This window comes from Cyclopterus lumpus, chromosome 18 (assembly GCF_009769545.1).
Source record: "Cyclopterus lumpus isolate fCycLum1 chromosome 18, fCycLum1.pri, whole genome shotgun sequence".
In the NCBI taxonomy this organism is placed as follows: Eukaryota; Metazoa; Chordata; class Actinopteri; order Perciformes; family Cyclopteridae; genus Cyclopterus; species Cyclopterus lumpus.
In genome coordinates, this window is record NC_046983.1 from 6,757,266 (window position 1) to 6,780,105 (window position 22,840).

General features: G+C 41.3%; 3 protein-coding genes across 8 annotated transcripts; 1 reads left to right on the forward strand and 2 right to left on the reverse strand.

Moving 5' to 3' along the window:
* Nucleotides 1-851: 851 nt before the first annotated feature.
* ponzr1 (plac8 onzin related protein 1) lies at nucleotides 852-5,479 on the reverse strand. Its single transcript, XM_034557756.1, has 4 exons — nucleotides 5,202-5,479; nucleotides 3,415-3,525; nucleotides 2,787-2,932; nucleotides 852-1,301 (listed from the first exon to the last, which is right to left on the reverse strand). Exons 2-4 carry the CDS (start codon nucleotides 3,521-3,523, stop codon nucleotides 1,164-1,166), a joined length of 393 nt encoding a protein of 130 aa, XP_034413647.1. The 5' UTR covers nucleotides 3,524-3,525; nucleotides 5,202-5,479; the 3' UTR covers nucleotides 852-1,163.
* A 1,500-nt stretch (nucleotides 5,480-6,979) lies between these two features.
* Nucleotides 6,980-20,081, forward strand: zgc:194312 (uncharacterized protein LOC794943 homolog). 6 transcript variants are annotated; one of them, XM_034556636.1, is made up of 4 exons: nucleotides 6,980-8,146; nucleotides 9,433-9,969; nucleotides 10,847-10,957; nucleotides 14,442-15,394. In XM_034556636.1, exons 1-2 carry the CDS (start codon nucleotides 7,197-7,199, stop codon nucleotides 9,536-9,538), a joined length of 1,056 nt encoding a protein of 351 aa, XP_034412527.1. In that variant the 5' UTR covers nucleotides 6,980-7,196; the 3' UTR covers nucleotides 9,539-9,969; nucleotides 10,847-10,957; nucleotides 14,442-15,394. The 6 variants fall into 6 exon arrangements, with proteins under 6 accessions (XP_034412527.1, XP_034412526.1, XP_034412530.1 ...); XM_034556635.1 differs by lacking the exon at nucleotides 14,442-15,394 and adding an exon at nucleotides 11,193-11,895; XM_034556639.1 differs by lacking the exons at nucleotides 10,847-10,957; nucleotides 14,442-15,394 and adding an exon at nucleotides 18,950-20,081.
* Nucleotides 10,920-22,504, reverse strand: acadvl (acyl-CoA dehydrogenase very long chain). The gene is made up of 21 exons (XM_034556632.1): nucleotides 22,402-22,504; nucleotides 22,090-22,151; nucleotides 21,891-21,960; nucleotides 20,312-20,383; nucleotides 19,970-20,042; nucleotides 19,781-19,845; nucleotides 19,525-19,659; nucleotides 19,180-19,324; nucleotides 18,941-19,070; nucleotides 18,677-18,802; nucleotides 18,360-18,558; nucleotides 17,166-17,270; nucleotides 16,735-16,821; nucleotides 16,360-16,422; nucleotides 15,080-15,181; nucleotides 14,478-14,575; nucleotides 13,729-13,801; nucleotides 13,534-13,606; nucleotides 13,277-13,349; nucleotides 13,033-13,108; nucleotides 10,920-12,250 (listed from the first exon to the last, which is right to left on the reverse strand). Exons 2-21 carry the CDS (start codon nucleotides 22,143-22,145, stop codon nucleotides 12,113-12,115), a joined length of 1,959 nt encoding a protein of 652 aa, XP_034412523.1. The 5' UTR covers nucleotides 22,146-22,151; nucleotides 22,402-22,504; the 3' UTR covers nucleotides 10,920-12,112.
* Nucleotides 22,505-22,840: the final 336 nt, after the last annotated feature.

Genomic DNA, 22,840 nt, shown 5'->3' on the forward strand with positions numbered 1-22,840 from the left:
CTGGACTCTCCCTGTCGAGTCCAAGGGCCAAGACTTTATCATCACATATTTCCTCCGTTAATAATAAACAATGATCTTTTCTTCTTATATCTTCCTATCTTATCTGACTTGTCTCTCCCGAATGAAATATACTAGTATGTGTGTTTTACAGCAACTTTGTCTAACTGTCCCTAAATTCTTTATCTCAGATGTAGTGCCAAAGCATTACTCTTTCACTAATTAGCAGAGCTCACTCTTTACTGTTTTAGTTTATGTTTGGGACTAAATTAATTCATTTATTGGATTATATTATCATGCAACAGCTGTGGATCATCACACCTCATTAGCAGCAATCTATTATTGTGCACCGCCAGACATATTTTTCGTAATTTGCAGTAAATTAAATAAAAAATTAATATATTGCTGTCATTCCACTCCTAAAAGATGTGTTCAGTTATCAGATTGTGTATATTTTTAACAGAATCCTAATCCTAACCCTATTTTTTTTTTTAAAGGATCCAACAGACGTCTCCAAATATGGACCAACAGACTACCACATTAATCTGAGACGGACTTTTGACCCAAGACACTTTTCCCTCAGTCACATCTGGAACTCTCCTTCGTATTAATAAACACAAAAACTACATCAGGGATGATCCCATAAACATCACCCATGAACCAATCAATGTGTGTACATTTAATGGCAACCCAACCATTCATTAGTTGCTCAGACATTTCAATCTCAAATATAGTGCAAACTGAGCCTGATAGTCCTGATTTTGTGCGGTTAAAAAGTTTTAAAAAGTCATGTAATGTAGGTTAGTTTATTTATTGGTTGTGTGGTGCTAAAGCATGTGTCAACACAAGGCTCAAAAACTTTTAACCATTTTAATACATTTTCACAAGGTGAGAAAAGTGAAAAAACAGCAAAACGTTTGTGATCTGAGTTTCAGCTGCTTGACAGAACAATGTAATATTTTTTTTTGTTAATATGACAAAACTAAACTGTCAACAATTTAAGTGGATTTAAAAGTGATTATCAAGCTTTGAATAGCAACATTAAGTCTGTAAAAGAGTCTTAAAAATGGAACATCACCACTGAACTACTGAACTTGGTGGACATGGAATGCTGCTGCAGTTAAGTATACAGCTTTGTATCGGCACATGAAAACATGTCTTGTGTCCTATCCACTGATGATCTGTGTGGTGACCACTCTGCCGTTCCCTCCCTGGTTGCCTCTGATCTTCAGCTCGCGATTCATCTGGCACCAGACGCACGGGTAACACCAGTATATCTTGCAGAAGTCGTCACAGCACGAGCCCTGCAGGAAGACGAGAGAGAGAGAGAAGTAGACGGCGGTGGTGAATGAGGTCTCTTTTTAGCTCCACTCTGGTTTCCATTTCCGGAAAGAAATATTGTTTCTCTTTTGCTGCTAAATACTCTGTAACATTGTCTTGCTTTTGACTTCAATTAGTCTACATGTTCATTTTATCATCAACTCTACATGAAAACTCAATTTCCGCAATTTTAAAATAAAATATCATATCAATAATACAACTTCTAATTTGAATCACAAACAATCTTTCATAATGGCTGCAATTTTAGAGGGCTACACGGCAAGGCTATGAACTGCAAGTTGATATTTGATGATGTTTGAATCTAACCATGACTACTTCATTGTTTGCAAAGCCTTATATGTTATGAATGCAATGCCCTAAACACACACCAGCCATTGTGCACTTTATGTACAATGTACACTTCAAATTAAATAAATAAAGGAGAGGCCTTCAAAATTGTCCCCAGTGTGCCTGTCTTTCTTTGATGATACTTTTGTCTCTCCTCCACATTTAGAATCTTAGTTATTACATTACGCACTACAGTGACGACCATGAATACAATTATTATTAGTAATTATTGTATTGAACCGAGCTCGTGAAGTCTTAAAGTCTCTCCGGTTAACAAAACAACGTGCACTGGAAGCTTGGCACGAAATGAATAGAGAGATAACGTAATTTGCCTGTTTTTCTTCTTGTTTGCTCAGAATTAGCACTTCCTATCTACATAGGGAGGAGGACTTCCTCAGAAAGTCCACCACCGCATTTCAGCAGTTTTGCCTTCTGCAGTCTGACTTTGAGAGCTCATGAAGTAGTGTTATTATTGTATGGCTGGCATCTGACGAAGGCGAACAGTGTTACCATGGTTTTGCACTAGGCAGCTCACGTTAACGTGGTCTTGGAAAAGGGCGGTGGGGTATTCAGTTGGTTGCAATTGGCACCACACCGGTAGATGCCAGCAAATCCTCCATACTGTCCCTCTAACCTTTTCTCTACAAGGGCATGTTCAAAATGACAACTGATGTATGGTTGTAAGTAAATATGAACATTGAATAGTATTTGCGGAAAGAAAATTGAAGAAGTGTTAAAAACCACAACTGTACAACATGAGGTGATGGACAGTTCCTATTCAGGAACTTCCTCACTTTCAGTCGCATGTTGCACTGTTAATAAAGATATTAAACTTCCCCCCTCTTTACCTTAATGTTTCTTAACATAAAACTCTTCAATCTCTCGATGGAGTGATTTGTAGAGGAAAGACGGAACTCACTTCAACGATCAATGGCAGATTTTCCAAAATGACAAAAACTAAATTATTAGAATGTAGTGTGGTGGCGAGAGTTCAATTGACCCTTCGCTAAGCTCTGCACCCTGCTGATACTTTTTCATTTGTCATACCGCCATAGTCGACACTTTAAGCGTGCACCCACTCCCTTAATGTATAGCCTCCTCCTTCCCTAAACCGGCCTTACAGGGATGTTGTGGCGCTCTCTAATGGAGGAGCGGAGTAAGCAGGACACCACACAGCAGAAGTCCAGGAGTGGCATGCAGCAGCACCAGCCGTGGTCCCCGGCAGTCTGACACTGCATGCAGGGGAAGCACCAAAGACCGCAGCAACCTTGAGGGCAGAAGAGGAGAGAGAACAAAAAAGAATATTTTAATTCTGACTTTTATCAGCTATATATATCTCACGCTTGTTTTAGGGGGCCTCTTAGAGCACAGATGTGCTGAATATTGTGTTGAAATCTTTTTACTTTTACTATTGAAAGTTTGCATGTATTACATAAACAGGTTATGTCGCTGCTCCTCCCCTACCACTTCCCCCTTTACTGACCTATACCTCCAACTTTCCCTTTCTCCAAACCATTGATGATTTATACAAATATTTAGACATTTGTGTTGTGTTATAATTTGGATAATTCACGGAAATTTCCTCATGGGAATTTGTTTGGACTGGAACACTGATCAAAGTTGTTAGCCATCGCAATGTCATTGCATTTCACACTCTGCCACTAATGTTTTTAATAGAATAGTGCATACAGTAGGCTGACAACAGCAAGTCATACATTGGTGAGCAGCATCATTGTTGGGCTGACTTACAGGTTCCCATGTCACTGCAGCAATCGCAGAGGCCAGTGCTCCATGTGCCAGGGCTGTGGGAAGTGCTCATCACTGTCACCACCTGGGTTGGCTGCTGGTGGAGGGCCATGTCTGGAGGATACAAAACAGAAATGGAGAAAGAAAGGACGAAGGTGTGTTTATTGATTCATGTCAGTGACAACAAAGACCTAGTCTTGTTGACACACAACTAGCTATATATGTGTCCATGACTACCTCTTTTTGAGCAATCATTTTAAAAGAAAAAAACAATGAACAATGGTGGTGGTATTAAAGCTTACCCTGTGACTTCCCTGCAGTTCAAGCAGTGCAGCCTGGGAAAGGTTACAGCCCTGCTGCACTCATTCCCCTGTGACCACTATCAGTGCAGTTAGTTTTGAAATAGTTATATGGGCAGAGTAAAAATGCTCATGTCCTTCACCTCTCTCTTGGAGAAAAAGTATGTTGACAGCCCTAACATCAAACCCAACCAAAACTGTTTTGAAAGAACTGGAAAGCCACAGGAAATCGACAGTATTTCTGGTTCAAAGTGCTGACGTGACTTAATATGCTTGATATTTTGCTTGCTGGACATGCGTTCTTGAATGGTTATTTGATCCATAAGCAATTTATTTATTATTTCTTAATATATGTAGATATAGTGATATAAAATAAATCTAGATAGGAGGATTTTATCTATATTGCCCATGTGTAGTTCAGGTGTCCTTGTACCTTAAAATGTATGATAACACAATCAATCAATGCAGTTAAGATGGCAGCCTGTTTTACATGTGCTTTAAGTTGGGCACAATTTAAATACTTTACAGTACACAAAACATAGTAAACTTAAATGCGTGCTTGACTTATTTGATAGTTCACTAACAACTATCAATGCCAAATCTAAAACCAGATGTGTAGCATTAACCTAGCTTAACGGTCATTTCTGGCTGATGTTAGCTTTGTCAAGTGCAGCAAAAACATTAGCTTGAAGTTTTAAAAACTACCGTTACATGCTAGTTAAATGTCTAATATAATTTATTTTCTGAATCATAACGGCCGTTCCTCTTTCTTCCATTCCGTCACATAGAAATCACAAATTAATCATGTTTCAGAAAGTGTAAAGCTAGCTAGAAATAAAGAAATTCAAGCTAGCTGTCGACATGTGCTGAAGATTTGCTGAAACTAGCAAAGTTAGCTAACATTAAATGAATGGGGATCAATTAGATAACCGAGCTAACAGTTGCTGCTTAGCTAGTTAGCTAACTTTAATGTTTTATCCGTTGAAGTTCGGGGTAAATTATTCACAATTACGACACAGGGAAAGATGTGAAGTTACCCATTGCTCGATTGAAATTTCACTGTAAATGTAGCAGTCAAATAGAATACCAGGTTTTATATAAAACTATGAAATATCCAGAGTCTAAACCTCACTGATAGTAGGTTAATACATATAGTATAGGTTAGCACCACGTTTCCCTCTTTTTTTTAAAGGAACAGAAAGTAACGGTTGATGCCTTTGGTTAAGAATTAACTTAGAAGAAGAGTTATGTTACATTCATCACACCCTGTTCCTTCTAACTTCATTTAAGTGCTTTAACTCCTTATTTTTTCACTGCGACTATCAAGTGAATTAACGTTAACTGACGTCATGGTACAATAAAATAAACCAATGTCGCAGGCTGACATAACTTCTCCCTCTTATTACACTATTATAACCTCACTAAAGCAACCTCACAGTCAAACACTGCTAATTGTTCTATTTACGCTGAAATTAAAGACTTGTTCTTTACCTTTTTTTATCCGTTTCCGTGAGCTGTGAAGAACTTAAAAGGAGGTCCCTTCAGCACTGAGCGCGCGTGCGAGTGTGTAAAGAAATATGGCTCTCTGCTGCTGCCCAAATGTTTCCGTTTCTCGGTAAAACATAACCTACTCCACTCCCACTCACAGGTGGAGCATAGATAATGAGAACATAAAAAAAAAATGTGCATGAGGCACAGAAACGAATCAAACAACTCCTAACCACTGGTTTCTGCAGAGACGAGTTCTCAATTGATAAAAAAAACTTTATGAAGCATTGTTCGAGCGCACCGATGACCACACCATTACCCTAAATTATATGTTGTCTATGGTTCGCTCGAGAGAAGGACCTGATGGAGAGACGGTTGTTTTTTGGGAGTCAATATTTGGAGTCAACACTCTCACGGTCACTACTGAAATTACTTGTATGAATACATGTAAGACGCTTGCACATCCTCATGTAAGAGCATACATACATATAACTGAAAACAGATAGATACGTATACATGTTTCACTTGCATGCATGTAAGCATTTCATATGTATGCGTAAGAGTATTTACAGAGTATGTATGTATGTGTAAGTGTTTCAGTAGTGACTGTACAAGCGTTTCAATAGTGAATGTACGAGTGTTTCATTAGTATGTGTGTAAGTGTTTCAGTAGTGAGTGTGAGAGTGTCTCAATAGTTATGGCCTAAACGGCCCCTCATAAAAGTCGTCCGAGCAGACTGGCTATACTGTAGACAGTTTAAGACAACAGACCATTTAGTGCAAGATTGAGACATATACGATTGAATTGTGTGTACAAATGATGAAAGACAGTCAAACAATTACATTTAGATGCAATGTAAGTTACTACAAGCTACTCCCTGTGTAAAAGGTTATAGGAATTACCAAGGTCAATAAATAGTAAAGAGGAGAATTACTTTAGGATTACTCTTCCTGAATGGCTTTCATACTATTAAGTATGATTTATATTGTCTCACTGGATCAAAGAATAAGATATGGGAGAGTCACTGGGTCATTTGAACATGGTTTTAGATACTAACAACCCACCATTTGGTTATTAAACCTCTCACCTGTCTTTGATTGGGTTTTATTAACTCTATTGTCCTATAGCTATAACTCATGATGCACCAACTGGATCATCATTATATAGCATCTAGTCTACTTGTGATGTATTATGATCGGTATAGGTGGATTATACAATATTATAACAGATTAAATCCTGCCTCTGCAAATAGCTCTTGTGGCTAAGATTTCCTTTTTTTTCTCTTCTTTTTTGCATACTCTTTTTAAAAAGAATGATAAATGACTTAAACAAATGTGAAGCCGAGGACATTTTACACACCACCTGCAGGCGTGTGGTTTGTAGAGGCAAAAACAATATGGGAGTGACACATGGGGACTCACCGCACGCTGCTCTGATCTGAGCCCCCACCTGTCTTATCTGCGGACAGGTGGGGGCTCCAGGGCCTGCATCCTATCACAGGCAGCTACAGACCCATGGAAAAGCCCACACGTGTGGTTGTATTTAGTTTGCCTACATAGGACGGTATCGGTGTGCACAGACACTCCTTAATAATGGATGTCTCCCTCCACACCTCTGATTGGCCTAAAATGTTCCTGGTCACACCAGAAGGTGGCAGCATAGTGTAACATATAGTTTAAATATACCAGCTGTCCTGTGGGTTAGCCTCTCTCTCTGTGCATGGGCGTGCGTGTGTGCGTGCGTGCGTGCGTGCGTGCGTGCGTGTGTGAGAGAGAGAGAGAGTGAGAGAGTGCGGTTGATCCTATTGAGTCAGTCTTCAGTAAGACAGCAGGGAGAGAGGATCATGCGGCTGAGAAACATTTTTTCCCATCAACTCCACTGGCGATCACCACCACCGCCCCGACCCCCACCATTATCATCATCATCATCACCATCATCATCATCATCATCATCATCATCATCATCATCATCATACAACCGAGCCCATGTTGAGGAATAATGTCAGCAAACAACAGCACTGTGGCTCAACAGGTGAGCGACTACACCTGCGTGCGCTTTTACGTGTCCACCGTGTCCTTCTCAGTGCTGCTCTTCTTCAACCTCATCATCAACTGGACCATAGTTCGCGTGCAGCGGCTCCGGAGTCACGCCCGCTTCGTGCTGGTGTTCCACCTCCTGGTGTCCGCCCTGGTCCACCTGGGGATGAGCAGCGTCTTCTACTACCAGATCCACAGGGACGCGCGGCCAGTGCGCTCCGCCTGCCTCGCCATGATCACCGTTTTGATCAGCAGCGCCTCCAACATCCTGCTGACGCTCACGGTGATGGCTTTGGACCGCTACTGCGCAGTGTGCCACCCGATGCGCTACACCTCCACCTGCACCTCGGGCCGCTGGCCCTGGCTGCTGGGTGCGCTCACCTGGGTCGTGGCCTTGGTGATTCCCCTCAGTCTGCTCCTGCACCCGGACTCTGGGGACGCAGGGACCGGCTATGACGGGGTGTGTGGCCTGGAGCAGCTGAGGAAAGGCCAGCTGCAGAAGGTGCTGTTCATAGGTCTGTGCACGCTGCTCATACTGTACAGCTATGTGAGGATACTGGTGGAGGGGCGGCGGTTGGGGGTGGTGAATCGGCGCAACCGGGCCGGGTGCAGGACGATCGCGCTACACGGGAGCCAGCTGGCGGTTTACATCCTCCCCAACTTTGTGAACTTCGTGCTGACGGTGTTGATCGACCAGAGGCTCATACAGGCAGAGACCAAAGAGCTGTCCGCCGTGGTTGTCTTTGCTTTCTTTAGTTTGGCGCAGTGCGTTGCGCCGGTTGTTTATGGTTTGCGTAAAGAGGAACTTCTGGAGCAGTTGAGTCACAGGTTCCCCTGTTGCTCCCGATACTTGAAGAGTTTCCTCGGCTGGAGTGTGCGCTCCAACTGGCCACACACTGAGCACATAACACGGTACGTCCCAGCATCCATTAGAATGTGTCTTTGCTTAAAACCAGGGCACTTTTTTCTCTCTGGGCACCCTTTGAAGCGAGCAACGTTTGGGTTGCCAGGCTTTGTGAAAGCGCACCTGCACGGTGAGTCACGAACAAATGAATCTCACTTTCTAATTAGTCATCAAGTCTGCGGCTAAATTCATGAATAAATATGACAGCATTATGGTGAAATGTTTAACAACTTGGCAACCCAGCATTAGTTTTATGGTTTAGAATGATTAATAGAACACCAGTTCTTTGTTTATTAACCTTTAATAAAGCCACTTGGTCATAACATGGTTTCAAAGTGGGATGAATGGCAGAACACGTGCTCCTTTACACATTCATCAGAACGTTTGCATATGGTAAAAAACTACCAGTGGAAACAAAATACCCTTAACTTAAATTTCCCCTGCTGAAGTTAAAACGCTGTCACGTTGATATGAAATGACTGAACACAGTGTGGGAAATTCCTAAAATCTAAAATGAATAGAACCAAACTTCGCTTGCACAATAAGCAATAACCCACCAAACAAATGTGATGATAGCAGGGCAAGGTGTCACTCTCAGCAACCAAAACACATACATTAATTCATAAAGAAACTGACACTTATGTTGAGATGCTATGCTGTTCGGACTAATTGTCTTTTATGACCTGATCAATGCTGAAGGAAATATAGCTCCACATTTTGGGAAATATGCTCAGCGGCACCTGTAAGTGTACCTGCTTCATACTTAATGTATACATTACCAAACAGGCTGTTTCCTGACATATCATAATAGACCACACAGGAACACCATCACAATGCTGCTGCATAGCTTGCATTAGAGGTGTGATTATTGTTTAAGATAAGATAAGATACGATAGTCCTTTATTAGTCCCTCAGTGAAATTACAGGATTATCTGAACTAAAACACTTTTCAACACTGAACATACAAAATACAATATCAAATTTCAGTCCAGACACTTAAGTGTGAATTCAACAACAACAAAAAAAGAAGAAAAAATAGAACTCTTTGAAGAAGGGTGCTTCGTGACAAGATAAGGTCACCTGATTAAAATAAATTGTGAAAGTAAGTTATTTGCATATGGTTCGATATCCCTATGACTTCTACGACGAATTAAGTTGGGCATTTTTTGCATGATGCAAGGATGAAGTCGCCGCAACATATTTCCCTTGTGAGTGTTTTCACCGCAACATCACAATAGGGGAATGTGAGCTCACTGCTGAAGGTATAATAATTCTGGTTCTTTTTTCCCCTCAGGGAGCGAACACTGACAGCACAGACCATCATCTCCCTGCAGGTCTCGCAAGTCCCAGAGGAGGAAACGAGGCCGTTGTCGATCAGGAGTTCCTCACATGACTCTTAGACTCATTTCAAGGCGGTACAGAAAATGAAATGAGTTTCAGGATCCTGATCGCAGTGGGAACATTTGGATAAGTGGCTCAGCTCAAAGGAACTAAAGGAACCACCTTGGACACAACAACCCCGACAAGGTTTCTTCCGAACCAGAGAAGGCTACAGGACCTGATGTTGCATCGATGCCACACCACCACAAGACATCAGCACGTCGTTCTATTTCTGACCTTCATCAGAGGAGCACACATGCTGGTCCTCATTGTACATTTCCCTGGCTGGTCCAGGGAGTTAAGCATCAGGTCGTCCGGTCTCTGATCTCAAGGCCACAAACAGCACTCCATCCTTTTGGATTAAAATGGACTGGGATGGAGGATATACTTCGATTTATCGTCCGGTGAATGTGGTTTCCCAGTGTTCTTAACCTTGTGGATATTAAAAACGGTGAGTTCAAAGGCCACTTGAGTATTTCCAGCAGCACCCTTAAAATCAATAGAGAGGCGGTCAAACGGGCTTGGCTTTCTCTAATTCGTAGAGAATTAGATGAGAAGATCGATGCCCCTCTCTGATATCTGTCTGTGGGGATGGATGGACAACAAAGTTGTTGTTTCCAGTATCAATAAAAGCAAAATCAAAATGATTGATACCCCAAAAAAATGGATTTATCTCGTGGATGATTACATTCTAGGCACATGAACGTGATGAACACATGATCCCCAAAACAATGTTATATCGCACAACTCCTGCTGAACGGTTGCTGCTGAGCTCATCAGTTTGATTTCAGTCAGACGGCGCAACACATGCCGGGGAATTTCTCAGAGCTTTAACCGCAGTGCTCTTGAGGTACCCGCACAGCCCTGCTCATCTTTCAGTCTCTCTCACACACACACACACACACACACACACACACACACACACACACACACACACACACACACACACACACACACACACACACACACACACACACACACACACACACACACACACACACGCAACACCTAGCACGTAGGAGCATAGGAGCATGCGGGGGTTCCTGTTTTCATCTCAAAAGCAGCACAGAACCGCCAGCAGCACTTACTTTCCATCCTCAAAGTGTCAATGCACTGGAAGAGAGAAGTATAAGCAATGATGCAAGTTGTTGTGTTTACAACAGAAACAGGAAGTGAGTTTGGTGGGAAGGAGAGTAGTAACGCAACAGATGTTGTTTTTTTTCTCTTTTGCCGAGCTTCAATAATTTATTGTTTTTACAAGTTACAAAAACTTGAACAAGGAGGAACCAGAAATTAAATCTGAATATTGAAGAATCTGGACTTTACAGGAGGCAAGAGGTCGAACACATGGTGGGCTTAATGACGGCACAAATAAATTAATCTCTCACCGGTGCAAGCAAAGACGGATGAAAAGATGCTTTATTTATTATTTGCAACAGGTAAGTGTGTTGTTATTCAAAGTAGATCTGCACAAATAATGATTCTAAAAAGGTTGAGACATTATTAGATATGAGAAGACATGTTTAGTCAAAAGATCTTAGAACTTAAGTCATCATTTGTTACTGCACAAGTTATAAAAAAGGCAATAATGAGCAGATCTAGTTTAAGTTTTAGGATTGATTTGACAAGTTCAGAGCAAGTGCATTTATTGTACAATACATTATTTCTTTAAAGTACCAGATATGTGGACTAATGATGCCCGACACCTTCAGCAAAGAAAAACACATTGGAACTTAATGCGACGGCCTTTTGGAACAAGTGGAGATGACCTGGATATTGCTTTCGTAATACTCCGTTAAAATGAAGTCCCAACAGCATCTGCAGACTGGTTTCTAAGGCAAAAGGATTTTGCTTCTGACATTAATGTTTCTGTGATGAGCACCGAGTGAGCTTAATTCACATGCAGAAAGGCATTCAAGTACATAAAAACCACACTACTATATACATTTGAACACAATTCAGATACATGTACAAATCCAACCGTCATTTAAAACACCTGCGTGCCTAAATTAAAATACCTAAAAAAACAGATTAGTTCCTCTGTTAACTGGCCTGTTTTCTCATTCTATTTATTTCTCAACGAACCGACAAAAACAACAACGTAAATGAATCTTTCAACGGATTCAATGAGATCATTGAATCCGATACAGTCACGAAGGCCGAGATACAAAGTAGACGCTGCATTCAAAAATCTCAACGCACACACGGGAGACATTCAATCAGCGGTTTCACACAGCAGAGCTGAAGCATTTGTGAATTACACTTTTCTTTTTATGGTCAGATATTTTTCAAATTTCAATTCATTCTTATTTCATTTAGAGATAAACTCCAGCACAAATTCTGGAAGTCAGCATTAAATAAATAAGTGGAAAAAAAAGAAAAGAGTTCACAAAGACACTGAAATTGAATACAATCAAGATACCGGAAGATGTGAAAGCACCAACGCTGACACGAGGACGGCGATGTGCGATGGAGCAATTACGGTGCTAAACAACATCTGAGAGAAACTTGCCATACAGGACCCTGAACTTGGCTAGAGATACCGAAAGGGGAAGAAGAAACAGACAGAAGTGTTAGGGGAGAGTGCGGTGCGTTTAGAAACCCAGAGGGTGAGGCGCCACCACTCCGCCGTTCTCCACTAAGGCTGCAGAGATTGCCCTCATGTTCTTGAAGAGCTGTCTGGACTGACTGGAGCGCAGGGACTTGATGTCCCTCAGGATCCTTTCATGGGCCTGAGGGGGACGAAAGGGCGTTAAAAATCGAGGGGAAAATATATTTCATCAAGAGTTTTTGCCAGCAGATGTGTTTGTGGAATAACTAAGTTCAATTGAGAAAACCAGTGAGTTGTATTTAATAGATATTCATGAGCCAAACAGTCTGAGAAGTATTTTTTATGCCGACTTTGTAAAATGCGTTGGTTTGTCATCCGGGTGAGGCAACAGAACGTTTAGGATTATGCCTCAAGGGTTACATTTTAGTAATAATTAATTATGTGCTGGTTTCAATTTGTTCAAACTTGACCTTTGTCAAAGCTGTGCGGTAATCTGTATCGATAAATACAATCAATTAAAAAGGAATAAGAAATATGCCATTTGGCTTTCTTGTCACATGATAGATGAGAACATTGATACCACTCATGTCTGCACTGTACATCTGAATCAAGATAATGTGCATATGCAATACATTACATCTTGGAATAGTATGACAATGCTAACTTGGCATCAAAAAGGGAAACAGGTTGAGCGTCTAGTTTGGATCTGGATTTCAGTAAAAAATAAAAAGGGTTTATGTCTGGCAATAATAATAAAGTAATCAATTTTCTTTCTGAATCTCTGAAAATAGAATAATTCATCATAACATGATATTAATAAATATAAATATTGAGCTATAGCACAATTATGCATCTTTAAACTTTTTAATTAGTTATGAAATACTAAATGTATGTCAACTATAAAGAAAACTCCTCATACAGACATTTGTGTTCATGTTTCTGGCGTTGCCGGTCGGTTCTTACCTCCACACACCAGGTCTCACACAGCATCTTCTCATGCTGAGCTGAGGGGCTGCCCCGACTCAGAGAGCGTGAAGCCCTGCAAGAGAGGGAGAAAAAAAAAAACCATTTGTAGGTGGAATAAAAGTAGATCACAGAAAAGGTGAGTGGGAGTGTGAAACAAGAGTGAAATGAGGAAAGAGAGCTGTTGCTAAAAAAAAAAAAAACAGACTGTTAGATAATTATTCTTGTTTCAATGCTTGCGTACCTGGACAGGACCACCACCATGGCGTAGAGGTCGATGGCACCGTCTGCAACTCTCTTCAGGATAAATTGTTCATCTGCAACAAAATGAGTCACGTTTAAAGAACAATATTTATTTTCTAGGAGAAGCATTCCCAACTTCTGAAAGGACTGCCCAAATGCCAAGCCTGTAGCAGTTGGAGATTTTAAATGTTCTTCTTCTGAACACACACACAGGGTTTCACACACCTACACACAATCACACACACACGCAACACTCACCAATGATCTTCTTTCCGTGTTTGATCAGCAGCTCCTCGGTGACGGCTCCAAACTGTTCAATGGCCTGAGTGGTCTAGAAATAAAATGGATGAATCAATAATCAAAAAGGCACCAAAGCAGAACAATTAGCAAATAGAAGACTTAAATACAGTTGAAGCTGAGATTATGTTGCACACAAGAAAAGCTTTAACACACCAGTTCTCCGCTCTGTGCCAGCTCAGGATGTACAGTTCCCTGCAGCGTCAGACCTGTGCTCAAACCGGCCTTTCTACAAACACAACACTTGAGTTAATATGAAGCCAGAATAAACAGCAGAGTTTCCCCTACAGTAATAACACGTGGGCATTGTGCAACATTTTTTTACTTATTCTTTTTTTCTATATCAATTTTTTTAGGATATATTTTTTTAACATTCCAATTCAAAAGCTAGAATATCTTCACAAATTAAAAAAGTTAATTACAACAATGTAGTTCAAATGACCCACTCAACACTGTAAAACTGTCAAAGGACCAATTGGCTGCATCGATAATAAGAGGAGCATTTTGTATGAAGAGTAGCAGAAGTTTTCAAATCCCTTTCAAGTGAAGAATGCAGCAAATATGTCATACGTGTGTGTGTGTGTGTGTGTGTGTGTGTGTGTGTGTGTGTGTGTGTGTGTGTGTGTGTGTGTGTGTGCGCACTAGCAACGCCCAAATCGAAAGAAATCCAAATTTCACTTCACAGTTCCTTGAAGGAAGACTTCAAATATAAATTAATACAAATACACAGTTTCTGCGAACCGCAACTGCTAAAGTTCTGGAATGAAAGATGGAACTGAGACTTAAACACAATGAATTGCATCATGTATTGCGCATCGCAAGGGGAAGTCCCCGTCTTCCAACATCTGCACTTCCTGTCCCCCAAACAGGCGGAGACCGAGTGTGAAGCGAGTGCGAGCCCAAACCTTTTGGCTCTCTTGGTGATTTCTCCAGCGAGGAACCCAGCGTTGCCGATGGGGTTCTTCATGGCCTTCTGTAAGCTCTTCAACTGGTTCCCGGCGTTCTGGGGGGGACAGGCAGGATTTATCATTGGGTCAATTGCTTAAAAATGGTCTGAAAACCTAATTTCTCAATCAGCTTGCTTGGACTGCTACACTCTTCTTCTAAAAGATGTTTTCTTTTACTTTAGGCTTCTTTTGTGTGAAAACAACGGGTCAAAATATTACCCAGTTGTGCCGACTGTAGTAGGCACGAGAGATGAGCGAAGGATTTCATGAAAACATGCCATTTTATTAAAGAAATTAAAGACGTCTAAAAACCAACACCATTGGAGGAGATCAAGGGATTGACAAGTCACCGAGTGCTAAAGAAACAGAGGTGAAACAGATCCCTGGTGTAAACAAGTAAAAGGAAATTCATTCATGATCACCGGTTTGTAAAAAAAACAAAAGAAAACATGACAAGCAAGCAGAAATCACTTCCTCTCTATACAACGGCCGTACTTTTCCACACAGACATGATCAGATTACAAAATCTTAGAAAGAAAACAAAAGACGTTGGATTTTACCTGGAAGCCATTGAGGGCCACAAAGAGCCTCAGGATGTCGTTGGTGCCCTCAAAGATTCGGAAAATCCTCAGATCCCTCATCACTCTCTCCACTCCAGAGTCCTGAGGGAAGGGATTCAGAAAGATGATGAACGTCTTTACATTAAAAAAGTGTTGGTTATTTTCTTTTTCCATTAATTCCTACCCAGACATAAGAAGCTGTCACATTATTTGCGATAACGAATGCACCGAATTGAGGCACGAGCTGTGTCATTTACCATAACTCGCATACACTTGATATTTTGAGCTCAGATTCTCACACGTTAAAATTAGTTAGCGAAAACAACAGCCGCAAACTGGAACAGACACCGTCTATATTAATTTAGGCGTTTTAAATTCTGCTTGTGCAAGTGGCTGTTCGTATTTTTAAGAACACAGACAATGTATTTTGTGCAGAAAAGCAGAAATGAAGACGTACAGGGCACACTTCTTTCTTGTTAAAATGAAACCCTGAGTCAAAATGTGCACTATGAGCAGAACTAATCTCGACTGGTGCTTGATCGTTTCTCCCCTGGAGTCTGGTGAAGCAGCACTTCTGCTAGAGGAGGCGGCCTACTGCCCCGTCTGGCTTATTTTTATTTCAAAGCAACATCATTGTTTATACCACATCCTCCTCCCCCATATCTTTAGCTAGTTTATACTGGTCTATTATTGTGAACTTCCTGGTTGTTGTTTGTTTTTAACCTGAAGAAAACCAATACATCTGTGTTTTCTGAGCAACTATGGTTCAGGAACCATTTAGACCCTGGTTCTTGTGGTCCAAGGGCTGGTTAAGTGGCTACGTTTCTAAAGTGGTTCTTGGAGAAGTTCCTGGAGTAAAATGGGCTTCTTAACCCAGAAGAGGGACAGTTTGGTGCCAGGGAGTAAGTCTATTAAGACCAAAGTCAAATTTTTTTTCATTCCTAAAAAAGTAGTTTCTGGCCTTTCTATATCCGAAAGAAGCAGCTTTTTAGGGTACGTAAGTTTAGTGCCGGCAGTCAAAACCCATGCGCTTACAAAGTTCTGGAAAAAGTGTTAAAATGTTGCAGGTTACTCACTCAGCCCTGTGTTTGCCTTGTGTGTAAATATATGGCAGCATCTGTTTTCGACAGGCGATCAAATGCTAAAACAATAATAATAATAATAATAATAACAACAACTGGAGGAAAAACTAAATTGATAAAACCACTAGAATATGTATTTGTCCAATGCAGCTTTCTCTGTGCAGTTTAAATGAAACAGGATGTGGACTGAGCACTCACCTTCATGTAACCCATGCCACCCATAACCTGAATGCACTCGTCAGTCACAGTCCAGGCTGCTTCCTGTAACAGTTAAAACAAAAAAAACACACAGATGCTATTGAGCTTTTGCTGTGACCAACAGTATAGACACAACCGATTCCTCCATCTACCACCCAGAGTCTTCCACAATAAGAGGAACATCAGACATATTTTAAAAGAGGTTCCCCCGAGCGCCAACATGTGCAAGAAGTTAACAATTACAAGACATAAAAGTAGACGCCTCTTCTACAGCTACAGCTATCAGAGGCCATTATGCAATTACAGGATGTCAAGCAATATAGGAACCATGAGTCCCTCCAGTCTTCATGTTTGAGCGATGAAAAGAAATCTTACAGAGGCAAAGATCTTGCTGATGGCAGCTTCTATCTGGAATTCACTCGCTCCACTGTCCATGTTGCCGCTGATCATGTAGGCCATTGACTGCAAAAAGACAGAGAAGTAGTAGGTCAGCATGGATTCATGATACTTGTTCATATTGAAATGTTCAGCACCAATACACGATAATGCAAAGTGTAGAAGTGGTTTCATTTGTTGACAATTCGTCCTCCAAACAGCTTTGCTTGATTAATTGTTTGGCAAGCCAATTACCAGACTAGAAGCGTCTTCCCGCTGCCGTTTGACAATGAAAACTGGAAATACCACATGATGCTGTTAAGATTTGACAATATGTAGTTCAAACACTGCTTTAATCAAAATCAGCATCAGACAATGTTAGTGAAAAAAACAGCGGTGATAAATATGAAGTCACTGTTGCGTCGACAGACCTCAGTGACATACTGCAGCATGGTCATGCGAGCCATCTTCTCCTGGATGGCGCCATAGGTGTGGATCTTGCTCCCAAACTGGGTTCTGTTGGCTGCATGATCCACCTGATGATGAAAGAGGAAAATGGCGATCGGTAACCATAGTTACAGGCTGTGTGACAGTAACAAAACAGACAGGTGGGTTAAGTATGGATCCTGGATGCATCCTCATACTTCCAGACATTCCAGCCTATTTTTGTGAGGTCAAAATGTTGTTGCTGTCTAGTTTCTGTGCATAAAGAGGAAGTTTGGGGAGCCGCAAAACTGGTTGCACAAAGGAAGCAGTTTAGAGTGAACACACAGTTGCTCTGGCTGCAAAGACAAAGCCACAAGTTCTGAAGAGAAAGTTATGTACCAACAAGTTAAAAACAAGTGAAGCAGTGCACCGTTTACGCCCGCATGTGGCATGTGCATGCAAACACATATTGCATTTCTCTAAATGCTCTCCATGTAGAAACAGAAATTAGATAAGTAACATAAGGCCATTTAGTTGGTTTAATAAAAAGGTGTAGACCTATTGTTTTGTGATCTGGCACTATATAGAAAATTAAACTAAAGCTTTTAAAATGAATAATTGATGAGCTATACTGTGTTGACACGTTTCTCAGAACATACCTGCTGTGTTTCACACATTAAACTACTGCTTGTGTAACAGCATCAGTTTAACAAGCTGAATGTTATGAGTTTACAATGGTCACATTTAGGACTAGGGATCGGTATCGTTAGAACTTTAGTGATACTGGTACTTTTAGCGATTCTGCTTATCGGTTCAGTTGGTTAAAGACACTCTTATCGGTTCTTTTGAATATATTGTTACAACAAATAATCTACATTTGTGTGTATACAAATAGTCTTTCTTTTATTCATAGCTAAACAATTAGCTAAGTGATTAGCTTTTTCTTATTAGAGTATTATTAACAGCAAACTCTGCATGTATCACTAACATTACCTGCTGTGGAAAAATGTTTTGATAAAAATGGTAATGTTGTTTGAATCTACAGCGTCTTTAACCTCAGCAGGAAATTGCTTCGCAGAAACATACTGAACTAAAAGAAGGGAAATTTCCTTCAAACCCACAAATACAGACAATAGTTACAGAGCAATGCAGCAGACGGGACAGAAAAGCTCCTCCTGTTGCTGTCACAGTTTACTCACAGCTTTGCTGATGACTCCCTTCATGGTACCGGAGAGGGCAGCCGCCATGCCGAAACGCCCATTATTTAGGATGTTCATGGCCACCTTGAAGCCTTCACCCAACTCGCCCAGCAAGCAGTCAGCTGGTATGCGAACATTATCAAAATAGACTTCAGCTGTGTTGGACGCCTTGATGCCCATTTTCTTCTCTGGGGGGCCACTGTGATAAAGAGGACGGTGGAAAAATATTTAAATGTATAAATAGCGCAAAAAGTAACACCAAGGCTGTTTCAAAGTGCTTAGTGATGAACAAACAACAATCTAAAGAAAGTGCTCACTGTGTCACTCCTCCAAAGCTCTTCTCCACAACGAAGGCCGAGATCTTGTCCTTCATCTCCCCAGTCTTGGGATCCTTCATGGGCGTCTTGGCGAACACCGTGAAGATCTCAGACAGACCTCCATTGCTGAAAAGAAACAAAAAGGGGTATCTGATTAGGAAAAGACAAGCAACTTTGAGCCATAAAGTGGCGTTACTTGACAAATTGTACACAGCCGCCCCCTTGTGGTGAAAATAATTCTGATTATGTATGCTGTGTCCTCACCTGATCCAGATCTTGCTGCCATTGAGAGTAAAGTACTCTCCGCAGGGGGACTGAATAGCTGTGGACCTGATGGAGGCGGCATCAGAGCCACTGGATGGTTCGGTGAGACAGAAGGCCGCGAGATGCTCACCTGCAGGGACACACAACGGAAACAATGAAGCAGCTCTACATTCTTCCTTCACCAGATCTCACAAACACACACTCTCTCTCTCTCTCTCTCTCCCTCTCCCTCTCCTTACCTGTGGCGAGCTTTGGCAGGTACTTCTCCTTCTGGGCTGGATTCCCAAAGAGCAGAATGCCCTTGAAGCCAATGGACTGGTGGGCGCCCAGAGTGATGCCGACACCAAGGTCATGGCTGCCAACAATCTCAACCAGCCGGGCATACTGTAACATTGAGTTTATCACATTAGACTTGTTACACTAGCCCAGGGGTCAGCAACCTTTCCTATCCAAAAAGCCATTTGGCCCTAATGTCCACCAAATAAAATGTGTCCTGAACTAGCCCGAACTAGCCCGTCTTCCTAGACACAATTAACCACTTAAAAATGTGGAAGATAACCATGAATGTAATCAGGCAGACGCACCTGTGTGTTTGAGAGACCAAGGCCACCCAGCTCAGCCGGCACCTGCAGGCCGAAGGCACCCATCTCCTTCAGGCCCTCCATGGTGTGATCTTCTACCTTCTCCAAGGCATCATTCTTGGCAGCATCGTTCACCTCCTGCCCACAGGAAGCAGAAACAGAAGGGTGAGGGGCGAGTGTAAGGTGTGTGGAGAAGTTGTGAGCATGAGATCATGCAAATTCAGCAAAAGAGATGAAAGAGGATATTATTTGAAATTACTTGAAAGAATTTGGAGACAGGCCCCACGAGCTCTCGGAGAAACTGCTCCTGCTCCTCATTCATGACTGCGGCAGACACAAAAGTTATTTTACTTTTACAAACTTGAACTTTTTTCATTTTCACTGAGTTTTTTAATAAAAACGCTGGCATTGTTTCAAAAGGATATGAACGTAATCTCCTCAAATTTACCTGAGGGGTAGGGGAACACCTGGGCAGTCGCGATCTGCCCCTTGAAAATGTTGACAGCATAGGATTTGGATTCCTGTTGAAAGTTAATTCATTATTAAACATTTTGATAATTCATTGTGAGACTGTGGATCTGTTGAGACGTCCATGACTGCTTGCAGCCAAACTAATGAAGGGGCCATTTATATTGTTTTAAATTATAACAAACTACTTTATTGTGAGTAGGTCAAAAAGCTCCACATGGTACCCTTAGGGTGTGTTCACAAGATTACAGTAAACATTAATTAAACAAACATTATTACAAACAAACAATTTTATAATAAGAGTAATTAAGAATTAACATACAGCAGAAACTGTCGTCTTGTCCACTTTAGTGGCAGTGTCACTGCCGACTGCTGTGGACTTGTCCAGCACCGCCTGAAGAGAAAAAGCAAAACAGAGATTGAAGAGAAAACAGTTTATCAATTCAGTAAACGCAATTTAAAAGGTGTGTGTGTGTTTGTGTGGAAGGGGGTCATGAACTCTATCTGCAAGAAATTTAAGCATCAATAACATTTGTGGTAAAACACATAGCTTAAATTGACAACATGGCTGGGACAAAAAAAAAATGCGATTGTAAACCAGAGGAAAAATGTGTGCTGTTCAGCTTTGTTAATGTACTCAGTGATTAGAACTCAGTGTTATTAACTAAAGTAAACATGAACGAATGATTTCTTCCCCCCAATTCTTGGTAAAATGCCTAAAGCACCGATCTCAAGCACCAAGTGGGTGAGAGGTGAAGCCAAGGGTACACCCAGCCAGCAAAGTCCCGAGCAGCAGGGGACTAACATTTAGTACATGTTTGGATACAATTTGAATGAGAAATGTATTCATTGGCCGTTAATTATTGCATTTAATTTGTTTTCCAAATTTGTGATTGTCTTGTTCTCATTTAAATAACTTTCCATTTTGGCTGTCAGATAGAGATATATATATATACACATACATACACAAACACACTACACTAAATACGCACATCATGTTGACCAGGAGCCGTGACCAAGCTGACAAGCTTATAAAAAAATCATTATTTTGGATTGACACTTCAGCTGATGGGCCTAAGTGAGGGTTTTTATACAAGTATTGTGCAGTAATCCTGATATGTGTGATGCTGTAAGCCAGATATTTTAGGTAGAATTTGGGATCCGTTGTATGACAGCCCCTGACTGTAACCTCTTCATAGCACCTTGTTCTATACTTGTTTCGAGATGTTTTCTCTTTAAAAGCGGTTTGGGGTTAAGCCATCGTTAGTCAAAGCACCATCTACTATGTAATGAAATTAAATGATGCACAGGTGTACTGCATACTGTAAGCACCGGCTAGTGCAGCTGAACCATGTACGCTCTGATGAAGGTCCTTCAGACCAAAAGCTAAAAATAAAAAGTTCTCTGCATAGCTTTAAGTGTGCCGATATGCAGTCTACCAATTGTACGGATATTTAAAATGAGTGATCACAGAGCAACTGACAGGTTCTCGTGTTACCATTATATTATATATACACACCACAACTAAAACTATAAACTAGGGCGGTAAATGTAAATACTGAAGATCAAACGCTCGGCTTCTGAAGCTCGTAGAATCTATGAGTGAGATAAGTGAGGTAAGAGTATGTTAATACATATTTTCCAAAAGGAAAAGCTCAACAAGGGCGCCTCTCGGGCCTGAACCCAGTCTGGACAACAGCAGTGTCACCCACATCCGAGGTGTCACATTTATGACTGTCACGTGACTAGTGAACTTTCCCCCACTTCCAGCGGGAGGGGATGCCAACGTTATGTCATCCACCCGGCGCGTTCGGGCAAACACGGAGACTACAAAAAATATATAAATCGGAACATCTTTTTATCGTGTTATTTTAGGCCCATGTTTCTGTGACGTTACGTACCTCCGCAGCTTGGCTGGCGTAGAGACGGGCGTTTTGAACAGCAATGACGGCCCCGGCATGACGTTGACCTCTGAAGTCCAAACAACAACAAACATATATATGAAAGTGGATTTTGCTTTTGTTTTCCTCTTAAAAAGGGAAAGCAATTGTTCCAGAGACTGCATGTTCAATAATAGCGTCAAACGGGGAAGTTACCTACCCGGACAGCACGGGAGGAATCCTGAGAATGGACTGGCTGACTTTACGAAGAAGCATGGTTTTCTTTCAGAAACACAAACACACAACACGGTCATAAACAAATGAAGCAGCGTACAGAAACAAGAGAGATTAGCTAATGTTAACGTTAGCTGATTAGTTTCAGAGCAACCAGAAGGTAATGCTAGCTAGGCGTTAGGTTAACGTTACGACGTTGTTTTGAGTTGTAACTTGTCCAGTTTTGACTAAAAGCATATTAAACAAGTTATAACAACGTTAACTACCAGATGTCAAGTAGCTAATCTATATAACTCACCGTCAAACGTTGTATGAAGACACGTCACTTGAGTCCGTCCAGTAGCCCACTGCTCCTCCGAATGACACAAAAATCACGCTTCGCCGGATGTTGTCTTCCCGTGGTGCTTCATGGGAAATGTAGTTTTATGATACATGACGCCCGTTTACGTATACTCAGTTTGCGTACGCCCTTCTCAGGGTTTGTGTAACGGAAAAGTATAGATATTCAGTAGATATATTAAAGCACTTAAATGTATCCAGTCGTGTTTATTAAATTAAGACACCATCCATCCATCCATTTTCAATACCGCTTAATCCTCATTAGGGTCGCGGGGGCGCTGGAGCCTATCCCAGCTGACATAGGGCGAAGGCAGGGGACACCCTGGACAGGCCGCCAGTCCATCGAGGGCACATAAATTAAGACACCAATTAATTTAAAATAAAGCGATTCATCTGCA

What these genes read in the sequence shown, in the direction of transcription:
- acadvl (XM_034556632.1), bottom strand. Translation starts at nt 22,145, where the DNA reads ATGCTTCTTCGTAAAGTCAGCCAGTCCATTCTCAGGATTCCTCCCGTG. An exon ending in ACGCCAGCCAAGCTGCGGAG is followed by an intron (nt 20,384 to 21,890) that starts GTACGTAACGTC and finishes TTTTCTCTTCAG; the next exon opens with GCGGTGCTGGACAAGTCCAC. An exon ending in TCAGCAAGATCTTTGCCTCT is followed by an intron (nt 16,423 to 16,734) that starts GTAAGATTTCTT and finishes TAACTGTTACAG; the next exon opens with GAAGCAGCCTGGACTGTGAC.
- ponzr1 (XM_034557756.1), bottom strand. Translation starts at nt 3,523, where the DNA reads ATGGCCCTCCACCAGCAGCCAACCCAGGTGGTGACAGTGATGAGCACT. An exon ending in CTGCAGTGACATGGGAACCT is followed by an intron (nt 2,933 to 3,414) that starts GTAAGTCAGCCC and finishes TCTGCCCTCAAG; the next exon opens with GTTGCTGCGGTCTTTGGTGC. An exon ending in GAGAGCGCCACAACATCCCT is followed by an intron (nt 1,302 to 2,786) that starts GTAAGGCCGGTT and finishes GTCTTCCTGCAG; the next exon opens with GGCTCGTGCTGTGACGACTT.
- zgc:194312 (XM_034556639.1), top strand. Translation starts at nt 7,197, where the DNA reads ATGTCAGCAAACAACAGCACTGTGGCTCAACAGGTGAGCGACTACACC. An exon ending in CACACTGAGCACATAACACG is followed by an intron (nt 8,147 to 9,432) that starts GTACGTCCCAGC and finishes TTTTCCCCTCAG; the next exon opens with GGAGCGAACACTGACAGCAC.